This window comes from Triturus cristatus, chromosome 4_1, assembly GCF_964204655.1.
Source record: "Triturus cristatus chromosome 4_1, aTriCri1.1, whole genome shotgun sequence".
Lineage (NCBI taxonomy): Eukaryota > Metazoa > Chordata > Amphibia > Caudata > Salamandridae > Triturus > Triturus cristatus.
Genome location: NC_140585.1, coordinates 492,150,827 through 492,174,273, shown reverse-complemented (window position 1 = coordinate 492,174,273; position 23,447 = coordinate 492,150,827). Strand labels below are relative to the sequence as shown.

Below are 23,447 nucleotides of genomic sequence, written 5' to 3'. Positions count from 1 at the left end.
CAAAAGAAAAGAAAAAAAAGCAATATGTCAAGGTTTAGGGTAAATATGCCCCAAATCTGTCCATAAACTGGACACGAATAGATAAAAACTGAGTACACGGTTGCGGTGTTCAAGAAACACAAACTCCACTCACGAGTGACTGGGAAAGTGGGGTCTCAACGATAAGCAAAACGGATGACCATCCACAGGATAGGTATCCTGGTGTAGGTGGCCTCCCACCGCCGATCGGAGTCACCCACTCATCTCATGAATCTACCGTGGAAGGTCTGATGAAACTCAACATTGTTTTACAGGTAAGAATTAAGCGGGGGTGGTTACAGCTCATCTCCCAATGGTGTCTGAGCCACACTATAGACACCCCTAAAGTACATCTCACATCACTCACCTAAGTATAAAGAGAAAGTTGCTCCATAGACTAGGGGACGAGCGTTCACACCTTCTTGTGCTGAGAAAGGAACAAATGGACGTCCCAGTGAGTAATGGCATATAAATAAGTTTAGACCCTGTGGTCTAAATATGGGTAAAGTCAGCGACTGGTACCCTAGATGCCCCTTGGGTATTTACTTACCGTTTTGCTCCGGTGTGGCCTCTGACGATCCTACCCCAACCGTCCTCCTGTCTGGAATGGAACCGCATGTTTCCATTTGTAGTCCCGGCAAGCATTGTGAAGGCGGTACCTGTATCCGGTCAAAATCTGTAACAGGTGTGTGTTCGGGTGTATTTTAGATGATGCGCATGCGCGATGACCAGACATGCGGTCCTCGCGCATGCATGGCCAGAGTGAGACTACGTCTTCAGAATCCACAACAAGTGTGTGTTTGAGTCTATTTTGGATGATGCACATGCGCAAAGACAAGACATGCGTGGCCAATGTGAGACTCCGTCTTCTCTCATCTGTTACTTACAGAACGTATGGATTATACAGTGAATTTAAAGTACAATTCAGTGACGTGATTTCCACAGGGGGAGTAGTTCTTAAACAGATGTAGGGTGTCATGTCAATCTAATTGAGGACATCTTGTCTGCATGTAAAGAAATCTCCCGATTCTGCACGTGTGTTTGTGCCACGGTAGCTGATAATAACCACATGCGCTGTGGACGCACGTGCGTGTGTGCCCTCATATGATAAAAATCAAAGTAGCATATTACAATCCACAGTCCCCAATGAGAAAGGGTATGTGGAGAACGATGCGAGGAGGGGGAGAGGAGGATGTAAGAGAGGGGCAAATATGTTTAGAGGTCTGAAAAACAATACCTGACTGTGCGCAATACTATCGGTCATCTAATGATAGTAGATATAGATGGCCTCGAGCGGGGTCAGATTGTATAGATAGTCTCTGTGGGTACATGATAATCAGATTAATTGTCACGATGAGATGGTCATCTCATCTAATGATGTACTCTGTCTAGTGCTAAGCTTGTGTGTGAACTCCTCGGGGAAATAGCGTGGTATGACGTTATCTTCCCCAATACCAACACTGTGCACAAGACAACGATCATAAACGGTTAGTACCCAAACAAAAATGTATACACCCAGACTCTCATTATTGAGTATATCATTAACAACACTTACAACCAGGGGTGTATCAAAGCAGGTGTAAAGGCAGACCTAGTGTGTTGCTCAAGAGGGAAATGTGACTTGTATGTGTGTGGCCAGAGATGGATATAACTGGCATATCAGCTGAGTGATGTCTAAAGGTTGTAATAGAATTACAGTTCAGTCCATGGTATCTCATCATTGAGACCTTGTTCATTTGTTCGTAGGCGATGTACCCATCGTTGTTCTCGGCGTAGTAAAGAAATACTACTCCACAGCTGGTTGCTTTCCAGTATTGTCCATCTGATGTCATCACATGAGTGGCCTTTCTCGATGTATTGATTAGTAAGTCTCGTGGCTATTCTGCCCCATTTGATTGTGCTTCTGTGTTCACTAATCCTAATTTTGACCTGTCGTGTAGTCATCCCAATTTAGTGGAGTGCGCACGGGCAGGTAATGAGGTAAACACAATTCTTGGTGTTACAGGCCCGATTCACAGAACTAACTTAAGACAAAATCCTAAACTTACTACCATTTTGGTATTCACAGAAGGCACTTACTCATTTCGGTATTCACAGAAGTTAGTAGTCCTAAGTTTAGGACTCCTAAATGCCTTCTGTGAATACCGAAAGTCTTAAAATTAGGATTTTTCGCAGTTTAGTAGTAGTATAGTTAGGACTCCTAACTTTAGGACTCCTAAATGCCTTCTGTGAATACCGAAAGTCTTAAAATTAGGATTTTTCTCAATTTAGTAGTCCTAAATTTAGACTTAGGACTACTAAATTGAGAAAAATCCTAATTTTAAGAATTTCGGTATTCACAGAAGGCATTTAGGAGTCCTAAAGTTAGGAGTCCTAACTATACTACTACTAAACTGCAAAAAATCCTAATTTTAAGACTTTCGGTAGTCACAGAAGGCATTTAGGAGTCCTAAAGTTAGGAGTCCTAAACTTAGGACTACTAAATTGAGAAAAATCCTAATTTTAAGAATTTCGGTATTCACAGAAGGCATTTAGGAGTCCTAAAGTTAGGAGTCCTAACTATACTACTACTAAACTGCGAAAAATCCTGATTTTAAGACTTTCGGTATTCACAGAAGGCATTTAGGAGTCCTAAACTTAGGACTACTAACTTCTGTGAATACCGAAATGAGTAAGTGCCTTCTGTGAATACCAAAATGAGTAAGTGCCTTCTGTGAATACCAAAATGGTAGTAAGTTTAGGATTTTGTCTTAAGTTAGTTCTGTGAATCGGTGTTTCCGTTGATCCCATGTGACTTCGTCAAGATCGAGGGATGTGGTGTGTTTGGTGAAAGGGCACACACCGCACATCCCGCACGGGTAGTGGCCTTTCACAGCAGGGAGATCCCATAGAGTAGGTTCCTGTCGGTTAGTCTTGGGTCGTGGCCTGGTGTTGATCAATTGGTCACGTAAATTAGTGGTTCTCCTGAACGCAAATCTCGGGCGTTCTATCGTGAGACCACCCGTGTTGAGAATCCTCCAGTTGCGATTCACAATGTTTTTGATTTTGTTCGAGAGTGGTGTAAAAGTTGTCACGCATGTGATGATGTTATCAGCTTCCTTGGTCCTGTCCTCCAACAATGCTTGGCGATTATTATTCCTGGCTCGTTTACGTGCTTGCTTCACAATCGTTTCCGGGTAGTTCCTCTGTTTGAGGTTCTTCGTCAGGGTTTGGCCTGGGTGTCATATTTGTGGATGTTACTACAGTTCCGGCAGATTCTAAGAAATTGTCCGAAGGGTAAGTTTTCCCTCAGTGCTTTTGGATGATGGCTGTGGAAATTCAACAAGCTATTGCGGTCAGTTGCCTATTTGTAGATGGTAGTTTGGAGTTTTCCTTCCTCCAAAGTGATGAGGAGATCCAGGAAAGGAATTTCTTTTTCACTCTCTGTTTTGCTGAAGCGTAAGTGGGGGTTCAGATTATTTATCCACTCATAAAATTCTTAGCAACTATCAGCATCCCCTTTCCACAGGATGACACCTTCCGGGGTGTGTGAGGGCAACAAGAGAAAATAAGCTCTGCTTCCCCTTCCAACACATGGGTCTTATATAGCCTAGGACCCTCTTTTCTCACGCTTTTTTAGTTTCCTTCTTGTTCTCTACTCTTTTGGAACAGTGTCTCCTTTTTTGATTGATACAGGAAGGTGTAACCACCTCCCAGACAGGCTTATGTGTATTGGGGCTGGGTGGGAGCACTCTCTGAGTGCTTTTAAGTCCTGCACTGGGGGCACATTTGGTGTCCCTGTGCATAGTCCAGCTGAAACCGGTTCAGAGGCTTCCAGTCCCTGCTCTGGCGCAAAACTGGACAGAGGAAATGGGTGTAGCCACCCCTCTTTACAAAACCTCCCATAGGTGGATCCCCAGAGTATGTCCAACCCCCTACCTTAGTATAAGTATGGGACCCCAGTCCTTAGGACTTTAGATTACCCTGGACAAAACTCTGAAGCTGAATCCTGGACCTTCGACGCTCTGCTCAAGACCAGAGGACTGAAGAAATCTCCCTTGTGGTCAAGGAGTGACTCCCCTGCTTGGCAGGCACCAACAAAGCAATTTGCCAGTCTATATCATCGAACCTCCTGCCGGACTATGAAGTATTTTCAGCCCAGGAAGAGAATTTCCAGACATCTCAGAGGCCGATCCAAGTCCCCAGCAAAGCTGAGACCCACAGCCCTCATGAGTAGCGTTGAACCTTAACTCCTGGTCATCATGCATATCTGCAAGTGGATTGACTTCTCAACGTCTCTAGAAGTTGTGCTTGGGCTGACTTGTAGCCCTCACCTCGAGCACTGAATCCACCGAAGATTGTTGGCCTGGTCATTCTGAGTGACCTGTGATCCACCATTTTGTGTTTCGTCTTGAGGTCCCTTTGCGACCCCTGGTCTGTTGACTGGTGGGTCCCTGAGGGGGTAACTTTGTATTTCCTTGGATTTTCCTGGTTGCTCCAGATGTGCCCCAACTCCCAACCAAGTGGTGAGTCCCAAAGACCTTGCTGGTCTGCACCGAAGCATCTTTCTTGTTTCTGCATGGGTTGCTGTTGCCAAGGCTTGTTGTGTCCAATCTGGGCACCGACACTGCAGCACTTTGTGGGACAGCTTGAATCCAGCTCCTGATTGCCCTCGACACCTCCTAGTCCTCGTGGCTGAAGAGTCAAGCTTCACCTCTTTCACCTGAACTCACCTAACATCGGTGGGCATCTGCTCATCGCCTTCCTGGTCACTGGCTAAAGACCCAGACTCTGTCCCCTCTGCTTTCAAGTTCTTCTCATCTTCGATCCAAGCTTGGATCTCTTCGGACACTTCGCATCTTCATGGCAGCAGCACTTCTTCGCCAGCTTCCATTGAAATTGACGACACAACCCGACACCAAAAGACACCTATGCACCCAGCTTCCCTGGGTGAGGTAACACGAGTACTCCGGTGCACCCGTGGGTGCTAATCCTAGAACTTCCTAAGTCCAAAAGGGTTTGGTCCTGACTCATTTCTAAGTGTCCCTAATCTTAAAAAATCTAACCGCAACTTTCCCCATAGAAGCTAACGGGAGCTCACGGCTGTGTTCACACACTGCACACCGCCCCCGTGGGTCCCCTGTGTCACTACCTTAGGTGGTTCCCTGTGGTCCCAGCAATTCTACAGGCTCTAGGCCTTGTGTCTAGTTAAGTCGTGGTTCTTATACCACTATTTTAGTATATGGTTTGGCTCGCCCCTAGGGCCTGACGTGTATTTTTGCTATTTTACTGTGATTATTGAAGTATAACTTATGTGCTTTGACCTCTAGTCTCATAAATAGACTAGGAGGGTGTGTTTAGTAATAAATACATATATTTTATATATATACCTGGTGTGGATATCTTTCATTTAGTGGCTCAAGAGATTATAGACTGGTAAAACAAGCTGCTTTGCATTTCTTCAAGACTTAGCCTGAAGGCTTCTCTCCATAGCTACCACTAGGATAGCTTTCAATAAAGGTTGTCTTTAACCTATAGCCAATAAGGGGTTGTTTGGACTGATATCAGGTGCCCACTAGAACAAGTGGACAGCATATATCAGGCCAACTTCTCACACGGCCCAAGGACTGTTAGAGGACTCAATCACCCCTAATGCAAACATCTTGGAGACCTCCTCCTTGATGCAAGCTCTCACCCTGTTAGTCATCTGTAGGTTTTGTGCCTCACAGGTGTACTATCCCCATTGTCCACATCATGGACGCAACAATTAGTGACACCAGGAACCCAGGAGAACATATCAGAAAACTGCCCCAGAAACTGGCGGCAGTCATTCTGTTGCTCAGGGGTCAGGGTGGAAGAGAGGTTGACACCATCCACTGACCCATCTTGCTCTGTCGCCAACAGGAGGTCTGTCAGAGGCTTGGTCTCCTCCTCCATTCCATCATCTGTCGCTAAGAGCATGCCCACTTGGGACCTCTCCAAGTGGGGCTTCAGGCGGTTGACATGCAGGACCATCAAAGGGTTCCTGGGAGACCGCAAGTCCACCAAGTAGGTAACCGGACTTTTGGGCTCCACAACCTCAAATGGTCCAGTCCACTTATCCTGGAGCGCGCAGGGCTCCACTGGGGCCATGACCCACACTTTGTGACCAGGCTGAAGCACTACCAGAGTGGCATTCTTGTCGTACGACCGCATCATCTCCTCCCGGCTGGCTTCCAGATTCGCCTCAGCGAGTTGCCTGAGACACCTAGTTTGGTTCCTAAAGGCCAGCATGTAGCTATATACATCCTGGGGAGGTTTCCTGGGAGATTGCTCCCAGCCTTCTTTAACCAAACTCAGAGGTCCTCTCACTGGGTGTCCATAGAGAAGCTCAAAGGGGCTGAACCCTAGAGATTTATGTGGCCCCTCATGGGAAGCAAAGGGTAGGCATGGTAAGAGGACGTCCCACTTAAGCCTCATGGGTTCCTCAAGACACATAATCATGCCCTTCAGGGTTCGGTTGAACCTTTCAACCAACCCATTTCCTTGGGTGTGATAAGGAGTGGTAAAGTTGTAGGTTACCCCACACTCCTGCCACAGGAACTTCATATACTTGGAAATGAAGTTAGTATCTCGCTCAGACACTACCTCGTGAGGGAATCCCACTCTGGAGAAAATTCCCATCAGTGCTTGCCCCACCACGGGGGGCGTCACTGTCCTCAGAGGTATGGCTTCCGGGTACCGGGTGGCATGGTCCATCAAGACCAGGATGAACCTGTTGCCCATGGCTGTCTTGGTGTCCAGTGGCCCCACAATGTCAATACCCACCTTTTCAAAGGGGGTGCTGACCACAGGGAATGGCTGGAGAGGAGCCTTGCGCTTCCTCCCACTCTTGCCACTTGCCTGGCAAGTCTGACATGTCCTGCAGTGAGTGTCTGAACTCCTGCACATTTGGGGCCAATAAAAGTGGGTGACAAGCCTCTCAAAGGTCTTGTCCTGCCCCAAATGACCTGCCAATAGCACATCATGAGCCAGCCCCAGTAGGAAGGCTCTGAAGTGCCGGGGTACCACCAGCACATGGGCTGACCCAGGCTCAGCAACCTTAGGCTCAGAATACAGGAGACCGTTCTCCCAGTAGACCCAATGTGACCCAGACTGATCACCTGCTGCCTGGTCTGCAGCCTGCTGCCGCAGACCCACGAGAGAAGGGCACTTGTTCTGCTCCTCACAGAACTTCTCCCTGGAGGGTCCTCCTTCTTGCTGTCAATGGGTCAGCTCAGGCAGGTCCCCTAGTTCAGCTACCTGCTCTCCTGTAGGCTCCAGGGCATCCCCCTCAGGGTCTGCTCCCTCCTGGACCGTGGGAACTTTGGGGGCCGGTTTCCCACGTCCCCTGCTTCCTCTCTCTGAGGCGGGTGCCTGGGCTCCCCTCTCAGGCTCCAGGTCCTCTTGAGAACCCCTACTGGCTGCCATGGACTGTGTAGTGACACACGCCCAGTCAGGCAGACCCAACATTTCCAAATGAGCACTCCGCTACACCTTCGCCCAAAGTGAGCTCTTCAGATCGTTCCCTAACAGTCAACAGGCATGGCGGGCCTCACAGCTACCTGAAGATTACCAGAGGACCCCCCCCCCACACTCAAAGGGAACCTGAGCCACCTTGCAGTGGCTCTCTGTGTTGTCAGCGGCAACAACTGGATAGAATGCATTGGGGACAACCTGCTCTTGAGAAACCAGGTAACACTTGACAGCTATCACACTGGCTCCTGTATCTCTAAGAGCCTCCACCCTATGGCCATTGATGGTCACCCACTGCCTGTATTTCTTAGTGTTATCAGGCAGTTGGGGCCTAGGTACCACCTCACAGTCTCCTATAGAGACAAGGGACATCTCTGCTGGCCCCCACCCACCTTGGGCACCCTTCTGCTCACCCAGGACCACACTAGCCATCTGCCGGGGCTGCACCAGGGGGTGCTGGCTTCACAAACTGCCAGCACCTGGCATCATTCGCTTTATGACCCAGGTCCCCACATTTGTAGATATTTCAGGGGTCCCCCTTAAACAGGAGGACCTGTAGGGGCCCCTGATGGTTTCTGTTGTGGAGGCTGGGAACCTTTCCCTTGGTTCCCTTGGGGATTACTTTGGGGCCTTCTCTTGAACTCCCTCTGTTTACCCTTGTCCCCCCCACTCTTCTGCTGGGGACCCTGCCCACCTTTGCCTGGATCTCCCACGTGACCCTTGTGGACCCTGGTACTGACCCAGCGGTCTGCCTCCACAGCAAGCTTCCTAGGATTAGTCAGCCTACTATCAATCAGGTGCTGACATAGCCCTGGAAAACAATTACTTGACACGTGCTCCCATGCAATCTAATCAAAGAGCCCATGAAAATCATCAACCTTGCTACCCTCACCCAACCATCCAATGCTCTGCAGAAAAAAGTGACATATTCCACCCAGGTACTGTTCTCTATCTTCTTGCAACCCCTGAACCTGTCTGTACACTTCAGGAGTTAAACCATACCTGGACATTAATGCATCTTTCATGTGGGGATATGAATTATAGACTTCAGAAGGCAAGTCTAACAGTGTGTCCCGCCCTTCACTAAGGAACCGCCCCCACAACCCCGCTCCCCTATCCTTCTCAGGGACCCGGTGGGAAGACATGGCTACCTCATAGACCTTGAACCACTGCCCAATATCATCATTCTTAAAAAATTCTTTCACCACATCTTTGGGAATATACACCCTGGATTCAACAGGCAATGACGGTGTGCTGACACCAGAGGGAGCAATCTCTAAGCTCCTGGCTTTCAATTCCAAATCCCTCAAACATTTCTCATGATCCAACTGCATTTTCTTTTCCTCTAGGGCCAATTTCCTGTTTTCTAATTCCAGTTGCCTACCCAACTTGAGCTTGGCCAGCTCCATCTCATGCCTCCTGCCTCTCTCTCTGTCATCCAACTCCTATGGACACAGACTCTTGGCAGAAACACTGCTACCTGCAGGGGAAGGTGTCTTCCTCCCTCTGGGGCCTACCGGCCCTTCCAGCTGTACCTCTGCATTTTCATCCTCATTTGCATTTCTTGCTTCTACCCAGGCCCTCAGCAGCTTGTAGAACTCCTCCTTCCTATTAAGCCCAACAGTTGGAACATTAAACTTCTTGCAGAAGTACTTCAGCTGCCTTACCCTGTAGCTTTCTAGTTTCTCCTCTTCCCATTCCAAATCAATAGAGGCGATGGACGCTGTGTCCTCCCTGGTGGCTAAACCAAAAATAAATCTACCAAAAGTATGTGGTTGCGTTTTGGTCTGCACTCGCTAGTTGTATTCACCAATTACTGTACATGAGTCACAAATGCAAGTCCAGAATCCTCACCGCTGACCACCAATGTTAGATTTGGAGGTCTCTAGTTGGCTCAGGTATGCACTTGTGACAAATAGGGACCATTGCCTTAGTCAGGGTAAGGGGGTACACTCCTAAAATAACCCCTGCTCACCCCCTTGGTTGCTTGGCACGAGCAGACATGCTTATCTCAGAGGCAGTGTGTAAAGCATTTGTGAACATGTACAGTAATCAAGTGACAACACTACAGATGGACACCACATAGTTTTTTTATCAAAAATAAGTATTCTCTAAATAGATTTAACACAAGACTATAAACAACAAAAATCCACAATACTGTTACTTAAAAATGGTAGAATGTAGCTTAGTTCTCTTTAGTTCTTAAAATGCGACACTCTTAGTTCAAGGTAACTTTAGATGCGACACGCAGGGCAACAAAAGTGTTGCAAGGACGGTGATGCGTTGAAGATTTTGGTGCAAAGAAATAAAGACATGAAGATCTTCCTGATGCGGCACACTTCTCTGATGTTGGTGAAGGCTCGACTCGATGCGTCAGCTTCAGCAGCGACACCCTTGTCCAGTGATGCGACGACAGTGGCTTTGGCGGCGACACTCTTCTCCGATGATGCAAGACGCTTCCGCTTGATGCGACAGCTGCAGCGACGACACCCTTGTTCTTTGATGTGATGGCAACAGCTCCGACGGTGGCACGCTTCTCCGTGGATGCAAGGCGCTTTTCTTGATGCGGTGCAATGCGACAGCTACAGCGGCGACTTCCTTGTTCAGAGATGCGACGGCAGTGGCTGCGACGGCAACACGCTTCTTCTTCGTTGCGAGACTCTTTTCCTGATGCGGTGCAATGCGACAGCTCCAGCGGCGACACCCTTGTTCAGCGATGCGGCTGCGATGGCGACACGCTTCTTCAGTGTTGCGGGACGCTTCTCGTGATGCGGTGCAATGCGACAGCTACAGCGGCGACATCCTTGTTCAGTGATGCGACGACAGTGGCTGCGACCGCGACATGCTTCTTCTCCGTGAGTTGCGCTTCCAGCTCCTTGCGATACACAGTCCCTCGGAAGGCCCAAAACTGCAGCAGGCACTTCTAAAGAACTCTGGGGAGATAGTGGTTGAAGTGTGTTGTCCCTGAGACTTGTTGTCCCTGAGACTTCAGGAGGAGGCAAGCTCTTTTCCAAGCCCTTGGAGATCCTACACAAGTTGAAAATGCTCACAAAGTCCTTTCTCCTTTCTTTGACAGTCAGGCAACCACTGCAGGCCAATCCCCCAAGCAGCACTTCAGCTTAGGGATAGTCTCTCCTCAGTTTCTTCTGGTTCCATTCCTCAGCAAAGGTTTCTTCTTGTTCCCAAAGTGATCTAAAGTTCTTGGGTTGGGGTCCCAATATGTATACTAAGTTTTCCTTTGTTCTCTGAAGCCAGAGAGGCCTTTGCCTAGCCAAACCAGTTCTGGTCAGTCCTGGAGCACTTTGTTTACATGACTCCTTCTTTCCTTTCAGAGTGCAGGGCAGAGACATCAGACGCACCACAGGAGGTGGAGCCAGCATTGTGGAGGGAAGGCACAGCCCTATTCAGGTCCCAGGTGCAACTCCTCCCTTCCATCTAGATGCAGATTTCTCTATTCACCACTGGGCTGCCTCACCCTGTCTCCTGGAATTCCCCAGCCCTGTCACTCAAACTCCAGACAAGGAATACACAGCCTAGCAGAGGCAGGTTTGAATGGTTAGACAAGAAAATACCTACTTTCTAAAAGTGGTATTTTCAAACACAGAATGTTAAAACCAACTTCACTAAGAGATGTATTTTATCATTCTGAGTTCAGGCATACTAAATTTGAATTTCTACCATGTTCCCTGAGTCAGTTAGGATTGTAAGGTGTAATAATCAAACTGCCCATTCTGGCCTATGGAGAACAGGTAGCCTTGCAATAGTGAAAAACGAAAATGGTTGTAATTCACTATTCGAACATGCCACACACACCAGGGCATATCCTACCTTATCCTTACAATGCACCCTGCCCTTGGGCCTACCATAGGGGTGTCTGATATGAAGAAAAGGGAAGGTTTAGGGACTGGCAAGTGGGTGCACTTGCCCAGTCAGCATGACAGTACCAGACTGCACACAGGCTCTGCAATGGCAGGCCTTACACACACTTTTACAGGCTGCTTCTGTCTGTGGCACAACCAGTGCTGCAAGTCCACCAGCAGTATTCGGATTACCAGCCCTGGGCACTCCTGGTGAACTGTACTAGGGTCTGACAGGTAAACCAAACCAACAAAACATGGAATCACTAATTCATACATCAATTTACAATAGGGAGCACTTGCACTGTGTCACTGGACAGCAGTGGCACAGTGCCCAAAGCATCTAACACCAGCAAAAACACATGAGGCAACAGCAAAAATGGAAGGGAGACCCATGCCAAGGTGCCAGGTCTAACAGTTTCCATCTGATCCTCCTGTGTTGTAGAAAGAGGAGAGCGGTGGCTACCCAGGAGCCCACAAGGCTTACTGTTGAGAATCTGCCACATAATGTGGTTTGATCAGATCAATGGAGACAAACCTTTTGTCTTGTGGACCGGCAAGGGGCGGAAGTAGAGTTTTAGTACCTTTGACAGCCAGGACAGGTACAGGCCCAAACACGTTTTTGGCCACAAAACAGAGCAAACAGAGCATCAGGATAGTCTTCACACAGTAGGTCATGTACATTATCTGCATGTTTTGGAAGGGAGCGGGGTTAATCAAGGCTGCTATTAAGAGGGGTTTCTCTCTGGTTGACCAATAAGAGGTTGCTCCGTGAGATTAGTGCAAAAATCACATGAAGTGCACTTACTCTGTAGAAGACCCAGAGTGTAGGGGTTAAAAGGTGTACACGTAGGGGTTAAGGCCAGCTCTCGAAGTTCAGATGTGCTGTAGGAGAGACGGGGAGTACCTTTTTTGATGGCACTGGCATAGTGGCTGGCGCTGGACGCTTCCTGGACGCTGATGGGCAGACGGGCTTGCTTGGTGCACCAGAGGCACGCCCGCTGAACGTCCATGCTGCCTCCCTGCTTAAATACATTAGGGAAGCTATGGAAGCCAGAGAAGCCAGAGCGCGCACTCTCAGAAATGGCCGCTCTACTAACAGATCTGAATTCGACACAATGAAGCTTCTACTGAGCCATTGTTAAAACAGAAGGCATAGAATAAAATACAAGGTGCAGAACAACATTTTTGGATCAGTGCCACATATATCGGGGCAGTCTTTTATCCCGATCATAGAAGAAATTCGCAAAGTGCAGCTAACAAGGTAAACCAAGGATATATTATGTGCCATCATGGTCCATAACAGAGCCGTTAAAGCACACGGGACGCTCGGGGCTCAGGGCACATCAGGCTTTTGCAGCTCTCATACGAACCCATTTTGGCGGCAAACAATGCATTATAAAATAGTGGTGCAAAAGAGCATTTTGATCGATTACACATTGTAAGAAGACAAAGCAGAACAGTGCACAGTGCCGAATTTAAAGCAACATAATTGATAGCTGAAAAGCAATGGGAAAGTGCAATCATGACCGCACCAACAGTAAAGCAGCATATTTGATCGCTAGAGAATAATGTGCAACTTGCAATAGCAGCGTAGACCATGCCCAGCCCTTTTAAGGTGCATGATACAGGCAATGATTCCATATGCAAAGGAGTTTTGGAAAGTAACTTGTAGACCAAGACATTTTTGTGCGCACAAAAAAGCCCAATGTAAAACAAACAATATCAGATTGCACGAATATTACACAAATTTAGAGAAAAAAGTGCAATGTGCAAAACTGATAGAAGGTGTACTTAAAATGCAACACTTGACGTCAGCTTTTTGCAACACAGAAAGAATTAACATAGTCCAGTTTGTCTGCAGCCATCTGAAGAAACTTAACAGTTTTAACATTTAGTGGATGGGGCAAACCTCTAACAGAAGCAACAAGTAAAGTAAGATAAGATATTCTGTTTTTGGAGTTTACACAAGATTTTCAAATGCCCTACAAAACCTCAGAAATTATTGTTAAAAAGCACACATTTCAGGTTCAACCCTTCTAGCAGTGTAACCATTGTTTAGGTAATGTGTATAAGACATTATTGCCATTGCTTTATGTCGAACACTGCATCCGTGTAGCCACAGCATGCACAAGCCGGTCAGTGAGTGCTGGTGGACTGGCCAACAAGACATTATCGGTTTTGAACACCACAAAGCCCAAAATGGCCGTACTGGGCATCGGGCGGCGAGAAGCTATTTCCCTGGGAGGCTGGAGGGTGGGGAGCAGATTCTGTTAGTGGGACCAGTTTTGTAGCAGTGCAGCAGTTTTTAAACTTTAGGACTAGCACTAACGAGAGTGAAATAGCCATTAACTGTAAAAGAAAAGCATCACTAATGCGAGAAAATGGGTAAGTGGAAGCAATCAGAAGGTGATATAAGTAAAATGTAAGTCACTGAATATAATTACTGGGCAGTCCCTTTAATTCACTTTTAAAACATCCACTTTAGTATCAACCAATAGATAGAATTAGGAGGAACTGTGACATCAGAGAGGTGTACAGGTATATGTGTCTCAATTGCACCCACGGCTAGTATCACTCATTTAGGGATACGGACAGAGACTCCTGCACTTTACTCCATCCTAGATTTTTCTGTTGTTTGTAGTTTTAAAAGCACTGCAAAATTCCTTGTATGTTCAGCAGTTTTCAGGCAACTATAAAAGTGTCAAGTTAACTCTGGTGATTTATTAATGTACCTGCTGGAGAGAGATGGGAGTTTGGTCCAGTGGTAGTTTCACATATCTAAAGTAGCACAGAGGGTTATTATGCCTGCTGCAAAGAACGTATACAATACATATCAAAGAACAAGATTTTATATGGATCGCTCAGTGGTTTACTGCTTTTGTCACAGAGGTTCTGTTGTTACTGCCATCTAAGAGCTGCATGCAAGCTGCATGGTACTGGGTAGAAAGTTCTGTTTTTCCCAGTCTTTCTATCACGTTGTTGCTAGGAAAGGTTTGTTTGTGTAGAAATAAATTCATATTATTAAAGTCAACCCTAACCACTGCATTATGTTCTGATTCCTCTTAAAACGCACCTACCAATATAGATAAAAACTTGAATCCTCCACCTTGAAGTCTCCTTTGCCTTATGTAACATTTTCTATACACTGATTTACACATGTATGATTCATTGTCTCTGTATGTGTGTGATGTATTCTAAAAATGTGGAAAGTTTTGCTTAAGGAGCAGTGATTAATGTAGTCATTTTTAGGTCTCGCTGAGCCCAGCGCATGCGCTGGCTCGAAGAGACATTTTGTATGTGGGCTCCAAAAAGTGCTACCAGGCCAGCCTAGAGCTACAGTGCATGTGCGCGGGCGCGCGCGCCGCGTTTACTTTCACTTTCACGGCCGCTTTGATCGCGATCACTTTCAATTTCGCAGCCGCACGGCCGCTTTGCTGCGCAGATCCAGCCGAGTCATGGCCTTGAGTCAGTGGCTGGAATCCAGTTGTTTGTTCGACTCGCTGAAGGCACCAAGAGGAGAGAGACATTTGATTCACAGGTTGAAATCCATGCGAGTCGTCTCAGTCTTTCATTCCACACTGGGAGTCATCTGAACCACTGAGTTAGCATTATTAATATTACATCCTACCATCCATCCTTAGTGCTTCGAAGGTGCTAGCCCATAGCAGTAACCGCTTTATTGGATGAATGAATACACGCTTTTATGCTGTCTTTGTTCAGCACATCTGCAAACCAAGTCAGCCCAGTGCTCACTCTATAAAGAGACTTTGTTTTTTCCCTTCAGTGACATGTCAGCCTACACTGATTTCCATCTTTGCATCTACAGATCCCCCTACAATGCCCACATAATATACCGTGTTAGTGCCCTGTGCTCGCCTGTCTATCGGAAGCCCGGCGGCGGTGTCCAGGCTGGGCTTCCCGGAGCCAGGCGCCAGGGCTGAGGCAGGGCAGCGGGGTGTGTTTGCTCTTCTGCCGCTGATGCCGGCGTCGGAAGCAGTATGTTGTGTTCGCTCTTACAACATGGCAGATGGTGTCTGATAACGGGTACAGTGCAGCACAAAGGGTTCCACGGCCCGCCCACCGCCTTGGCACACAGGTGCGGCCGGTGCCTGTCCGGCGCCCTCAGAATATGTGCGTCAGTCTGACCAGCAGTAAGACAGAATTCTACTTCCTGTTAAAATACAACACTGCCTTTAAAAACGGGTCTAAATGCTGTATGCTACGTTATGATATTAGAATGCAATGTGTCAGCACTGACAGCTAAGTGGTCTCTGTGACGACAAAGTTTGAAAACTCGAGGACAGGCACAGGAAGTCACTTACCTGGGATCCCGAAATGTATTCGAGTGGTGCAGATAACATTAAACCACCTGATTCAAACAGCACAACATCGAGTAAGTACATCATATCTCTGTGGCTTTGTGGCACCCCAATAGAGCGAAAATAAAGTTAGTTATTTCAAATGTTAATACTCAATGTAAAAAAAACAAGCATTTGCAATGCAATAGGTCTCGCATTTACGTGTGTTTGAGGTATTGGCATTGTCAATGACAATGGCTTTTAGTTTTGTTTTCATATTTATGTTTTAATAACGAAAACAAAAATAAAAGGCATTGTTATTTGCAATGTCAATAGCTCAAACTCGTTTAAATGCGAGACCTATTGCATTGCAAATGCTTGTTAAATGTGGGATGCAATATCTGCATTTGTAAAGCAAGAATTTATGCCTTTGGGCATACTGGCTGTTAGATAAGATGTTTTTTGCTGGTAAGGTATGCTAATGCAGAGCAAGCATAATATTGTTCAACACAAGTACTGCACCAAAATAAAAGTGACCCCCATTTGCTAATTAAATAGCTTAATTAGTGACCCGCATTTGCAAATGAGAACAGTTTTGAATTTGTAAAGACATGCTGTTTGGTGATTTGCAAGGTATGAGAGACTAAATGTATTTGTACTTACTGCAGGCAATGTTTGTGATAATATCCGGAAAATCAGTAAAAACTAGTCCACCTGCCCATAAAACAGGCCCACAAACTGCTAAAAAACGGCCCACTCACTTATCTGTCAGACCAGCCCATCAGGCACTGCCTGATTGCCCTGTATGCCAGTCCAACCCAGCCTGTCACTGTGAAACTGCAGGTGATGCACGATGTTGCTCCTGTCTTTATCATTCAATGCTTTACCACATTTAAAGTCACTGATTATATAACCAAAAAACCTCATCTAAACAAAGCAACTTTGTCTGACAAAGTGTTTCCTATTGCCAGTGTTTGTACTAGTACCAGCGTGTCTGTTGGTTGTGAAAAAATGCTTCTTGGCTATTCATGTCTGAGGATTTTGAAGAGGCAGTGCTTTATTATAGCTATTTACATGTCTCATCAACAGTGAACATCTCCACAAAGAACAAAAGAGATTGGTTCGAACAGCGCTCTGAATCATGTTGTCAGAAATGTACTCAATATAACAGTAGTGGATAATAAACGTGTTCGTATCAAAAGTTACAAAGTGGAAAGCAAATATTTTCCCATCTGCAGCTTGCAATATTAATCAATAATGCAATGATTGATTCAGCTATTCATAATAATCAATGTTGTGTTTTCTTTGCCTTAGTTTACATGAGGCACAATCAGTGCTTAATTTGAGCCGGTGTTTGCAGGTGATGGCCTAAGGCACATATTTTTAGGGACCAGCAATATTTCCTTGCTTCAGATATTTACCGAGTGCATGAGAGGGAAAAACACAGAGGGGGAAGTGGCGGAGTGAGGCGTTAGCCGTCATAGCTTAACGCCTCACTTCGCTACTTCTGAATCGCAAGGCTGCACCACATTTACAAAAATATGTTGCAGCCTTGCGTTTCCCCCTGCGATGGCGCTACACTGAAGTGTGGAGCCAACGCAGGCACCCTTGCACCATAGTACAAGGGTGTCTGCATGCAGGGGAGAACTGTTTATGTGTAGGAAGGCGTCCCTTCCTGAACATAAACAATCCTGAAATGCCATTTTGTGGCTTTCAAGTGTGTTGCTTAATGCAGCACACATTAAAGTCACAAAATGGCAATTGTTTTAAAGATTGTTTATGTACAGGAATGGGCACCTTCCTGTACATTAACAATCCATGGCATTTTGCTTTTTCCATGTGTGCTGCACAAGGTAGCACACATGGAAAAGCAAAAACGAGGAGAAATAATGCATTTCTCCTCATTTTACCAGTTTAAGACCAGGTTTTACCAGGTCTTAATGTTGGCGCTGCCTCCTATATACACTGCCCTTGTACATAAGGGGTCAGCGTCAAAATCAATGGTTGTTGCGGTGGAACGCCCACCGCAACACCCACTGCCCACCCCTTTCACGCTAACCATAGCGTGAAAGGGGTCTTATTTACAAGGCAGCATTAAGCCACGTTAATAAGGCTAAGCCCCTATCTCCCCCACAACGTCGAATAAAGTGACGTTGTGGTGACGATAGGGGCTTGTACATATGGCCCATAGATCGAAAAGACGGAGGAAAAGAAATACGACAAAACCGTCACAAAGGGAGAAAGCAGGAACCTCAAGAGCAAGAAAAGGGGGCCGGGAGTGTCTGGGAGTGGATTCTATACTATCAGCCCTGGTATTCAACGGTCGACGTTGAAGTCCACTGTTCACCGGGCTCTAAACAGGGCTTCGGGCACTGGCACTCTTTCTTTCAGAAATTAAGCACTGGGCACAATAAATAAACACCTAAACATGGTATGCACAAAATGAAAGATTTGAATACAAAGAAAACATTTGAAGCTTAAATACTAATTTGCTTTAACATGGCTGTTGGAATATATCTACATTTGTAAACATGTTTTTACCAATGTATAATGGAGAGTTTTCTGGTCTGGCAAAGTCATCCAGGTATGAGATGCCCAAGGGAGCAATAGGTGTCTCACCCACGCCACGAAGAATGTTGCCCATCAAGACATACACCCACATGTAGGACTCATCTTCATTTGTACAGGCTGCAGAAAAATCAGCAAAAACATATCAGCATTTTCTGCATGGATGTCAAGCATTACATGCGTGGCATTTTAACACGATGCGTGCAACTTGAAAACAGTTAATTGAGGAGAATAACAACACAAACTATAAACGAAATAGTTTCAGGGAATCTAGTTGTTTTCTCTACGAACTACTCTGTGCTGGAAGAAATTGATTCTTTCTGCTGCGTTCCAGGGCAGCCTATGAGCAAATTCACTTCTCTCCTAATTGCATGCCCTGCGCATTGCTTTCGTTTTTAATTGCGTGTCCAAATATGGATGTAGTTTAGGTTTCTTTGTATGTTTACATCGTGAAGTTTCTTTTATATTTTACATCAGCATGACATTAACGCATAGGCACGCAATTGCTATATGCAGAGAAAAATCATGTTATTCACATTTCAGTAGAGCGCCATGTTCTTTTTCCATTACTGTGAGAAGCAATGTGCTCTTTCCGGGGTGCCTGTGTGATTATTGTGAAATGTTTTAATGAATAGCGCATTCAAGAAGACTCCTGCAGTGTGCAGACTGGTCCATGATTCTTATCCTGTTACAGATAGTGTAGGTTTGAAGGACACAGGGAGAGCCTGTATTGCCAGAAACCTTGAGAATTTAACAAGCATATAATTATATCATCTCGCTTTAATCTAATTGGACGGTTTTAAGAGAGTGAGTATAGCTGTGTCAAAAGTTTGAATTTATGTGTCTTTAGGGCAGGTGAGAGTAGAGATGAGATCAGAATAGAGCAGAGTAGAGTTGGGAGATCTTAGAGTACTCTCTTACACAGAGAAATTAATTTACTTCGTCCTTCATATGGAAGTGAGCCCATACTGGTTTATCCTCCGATTTATACAATTTTGATATCATTTGATTTGAATATTAATCAAAGCATTCACATTTTTGTTATTATTTGATGGTAACCTGATTTTGCCTTCCATAAACAACTATCCTTTAATAAATCCTTATGGTTTGATACTATAATATTCTCTGTCTTGCTTTTAGAGCCTAATATTCTTGAAATAATCCTGAATATATTGATTTGTTGAGCAGGCTCAGGAGGTTGAGCACTGAAATCCTGAGGGTGTTAACACCGTTCTCGACACTATGGTCCTCGAATTGCACAAAGAAAAGTCCTAACACATGCACATATTGATGTGATAACAATGTTTATTCACTTTATTCACTTTCCACTTTCAATGTCCAATTTCGGTCACCCATACCTTAGATGATCAGAATGATTAGGAAGGTTGGAAATGACAACAGGCAGAAATGTATATTACATTATACTATTTTAACCTTCCTATTTATTCTAATCTCAGACTAGGCTAAGAGGCTTTACTCACAGGCATGGCATGCATAAGCACACTGACAGACACATGCTTGAATATGAGGCACAAGAAGTGGAACTACCATATGGAATTTCCTTCCATCTGATTCTGCAACGGGCCCTCACCTGTTTTTATTGGTTGTTTAAAAACAGGTTCAATTTTACCGGATTACAATTCTCACCAGAACAGTCACATGAAGCTCTGGATGCAGCAGCAGCCAAGTATTTTTGCACATTTGTTCCTGGCAAATGCTCCACACTGCCAGAACATAGCTTCCCTTTCCCTACCCTACTTCCCAAATCCCTTCCTCCACCTCATCTGTCCAGAGGCTGCAGCATACATTTCCCACTTGCTCAGGGCCGGTAGTAAATTATATTTGTTAAATCCTGTGGTTAGGGAATTCTGCATGATTTTACGACCAGTGTCTTCAGTCCCACATGGTTATTCCCCATTTTATGGGGATTAATTTGTAATTGCACAGTTGATTTGGGCAGCGGCGATGCATGGAGATTCTTCTCGCACAGCGGTGTTGCGTCGAGAAAACAGCCGCAAGAAGGGCGATGTGTCAATTTTCTTGTAGTTGCATCGCTTTTCCAGCTCCCAACAGCAGAAACAACCTCCAGAGGCCCAACACAGTCACAGCCACCTCCTGGCAGGTCAGAGCTCCCAGCAAAGAATTCAGGGGAGCTGGGGGTAAAGTCCTTGGGTCCCTGAGACTTCAGAACAGGAGGCAAGCTCTTCTCAAGCCCCTGAAGATCTTCCTCTAGCAGGGGTCCACAGCACGCAGTAAAGTCCTTGGGCCTAATGTATGACCATTCCATTATGCGAGCCGCACATTGCGTGGAATTGCGACTCGCAAAATGGAATGTACAACAGTGTCTCAGACCCTGTATGCTATTCCCAATGGGGTCGCAAAATGCATGGCTCATTAATATTCATGAGGCAAACGCCGCAATTTGCAACCCCATTGGGAATGCTAGCACTCCCTTGGATGGTAGCCTGCTGTGGTCAGCAGACCACCATGTCTGTGACTGCTCTTTAAATAGAGCAGTTTTTATTTTACCTGCTGTCCGTTTTCCTTAAAGTTAACCAGGATGCATTTTAAAATAAAAATGAAACATTTCAGTTTCATTTTTTAAGGGCAGGCAGTGGTCCCTGGGACCACAGTCTGCCCTTAAAAAATATTTGTGCATCTGGCCCCTTGTCCTTTCCTTGGCAGAAACAGCTACTACAGGCCAATACCAGACACTACACAGCAAAGGGGCACTACTCCTCCTCGAGTTTCTCCAGCTCTTATCCTTCGCAAAGGTTCCTCTTGATTCCAGAAGTAGTCTAAATATCTGGGGTTTAAGACTTAATACTTATACCCCAAAATGTCTTTGTTCTCTTTATTCAAGGGTCTCTGAGCCCAGTCCAAACCAGTTCTGTCCTCCCTGGTGTAGTATGACCGCAGGGGGTGGAGACAGTATTGTGCTAGAGAGACAGGCCCTATTCAGCTGCAAGGACCTCTCCTCCCACTACCCTAATTTCAGCTAGGGTCTATTCAGCCCAACTCTGAGTCACCCAGGAAGGACCAGGCACACCTAAACCCCCCAGTGACTGTCTACAGTGAATGCACATCCCTAGCACCTGTCACTCCAAAGTCAGACAGTCAATACACAAACAGGCAGAGGCACACAGAATGGTTAAACAAGATAATGCCTACTTTCTAAAAGTGGCATTTTCAAACACATAATTTAAAAAACATCTTTACTAAAAGACGTGTTATTAAATTCCTAAGTTCAGAGAGCCTAAACTTTATTTCTCTATCTTGTCCCAATGGGAATTTATGCTTGTAAGATGCTACAAAGCCTTTTCCATTCTATCCTATGGGCAACATAGTCTTCCAATAGTAAAAAACAAAATTGGCAGTAATTCAGAACATGTCACACACATCAGTACATGTCCTACCTTTAACATACATTGCACCCTCCCCATAGGGGTACCTTGGGCCTACCATAGGAGTGCCTTACATGTACAAAAAGGGAAGGTTAGGACCTGGCAAGTGGGTGCACTTGCCAAGTCGACATGGCAGTTAACAGCTGCCCACAGGCACTGCAGTGGCAGGTCTGAGTTACCTTTTCAGGGCTACTCATGTGGGTGGCACAATCAGTGCTGCAGGCCCACTAGCAGCATTTGATTTACAGGTCCTGGCACACTAAGTGCACTTTACTAGGGGCTTACTAGTAAATCAAACATGCCAATCATGGGTAACAAATCATGTTCACAATTTACACAGAGAGAATACACCCTTTTGCACAGATAAGCAGTGGTAAGTGCTCGGAGTCCTATAGCCAACAACAACAGGTCATGGAAAATTAGGAGGAAGAAGCAAAAAGTGTGGGGATAACCCTGCAAAAAGGGCCAAGTCCAACAGACCATCTGGGCACTCGGGAATTCGCTGGACGTTGCTCTGGGCTTCAAGACTGCAACTGGGAAGACCCCTGCTGCTCCTGGTCTCATCGCCCTGCTCGTCTGCTGCAACGTCCATGCCTGTGCTCCATACAGGAACCTTCTAAGGCCTGTGGGCATGCAAGACACCTGAAGGAATCTCCCTTGAAGTGAAGGAGTCACGTCCCTGCATCTGCAGGCACTGGAACAAAGCTGACTGGTCTGCTGATCCTGAGCTCCTACAGACTCTGAACGGCTTAGCAACACAGGCGGTAGTTCTTCCCATCCCTTGAGGTCTGCCCTGTCATATCACCAAGTTTAAGGACAGTATCCCTTGTCGGAGCCGCAGGAACTGAACCCCTGTGCACTGCATTGACTTACTGTTACAAAAGCCTGTTGGCTTCCTTCCGCCAAGATCTTTGGGCTCCAAGAAGCCCCAACCTCAAGCATCTCAGGTTACAAAGATCTTGGTCCTCACTGCAACTCTTGCATCGTGGGCTTGCATCTTTGGTGAGCTGCTCGAGGTCCTCTCGTGACTCCAGTGCCTCTGCCAGTGGTTACACTTGAGGGTCATCTTTGAATTCCACAGGCTCCCCTGAGTGCTCTGTGCCTGCCCTGACTCCCGTGCTTGTGGTGAGTCACCTGGACCTTACTAGTCCCGACACTGTACCTTCCTCACTTTCCATGTTGATTGCAGTTGCAAAGGCTTGTTGGTGTTCTTGACGGACACTCTCGACATCCGAAATGTGGGGCAGCTCATGAACAGCTACTGGTCTTCTACAGTGTTGCCAGGTCCACTCAACTGCAGTTCCAAGGTCACCGTCAGCTCTCTTGCAACACTCGACATCGCGGTGCATTCGTCTTCCATGCCTCCTGTTCACTCCTGAGTGGCATAGACTCTGTCCCCTCTGCTTGCAGGTTCTTCACATCTCGAATCTACCTTTGGGTTCCACCGGACACTTTCACCTCCTCCAGAAGCGGCATCTTCCTGAAGTCCTCCATTGAGTTCGACAACGGTTTCCGACTCCACTTCACACCTATGCATCCGGCTTCCATGTAGGTATCCTGGTTCCTAGGGTATCAACGGCTGGGGTGGCTTTCCAACCTTCTGTCTTTCACAGGGTTTCTTCAGGGTCCACTGGAAAGGGTCCTTTTTCTTTAAAATTGCAACTACGACTTACCCATTGACTTGCATTGAGCACACCGTCATGTTCCTACTCTGCACATGGCCTCCATAGGGCTCCTGGTTACCTACCTCAGATGGTTCCTTGGGTCCCTGGCACTTCTATATCTTCTGGGTATAGTCTTGAATTGAGTCATGGTTCACATACCAC

At 46.2% G+C, this 23,447-nt stretch overlaps 1 protein-coding gene across 4 annotated transcripts in view; it reads right to left on the bottom strand.

Moving 5' to 3' along the window:
* Nucleotides 1-23,447, bottom strand: part of LOC146855138 (solute carrier organic anion transporter family member 1A2-like) — a 643,199-nt gene that overhangs the window by 342,384 nt on the left and 277,368 nt on the right. For all 4 annotated transcript variants that reach the window (XM_085650570.1, XM_085650572.1, XM_085650571.1 and 1 more), the window contains one exon: nucleotides 18,191-18,337. In XM_085650570.1, coding sequence (XP_085506696.1) covers nucleotides 18,191-18,337 — 147 coding nt within the window. The remainder of the gene's footprint in view (nucleotides 1-18,190; nucleotides 18,338-23,447) is intronic.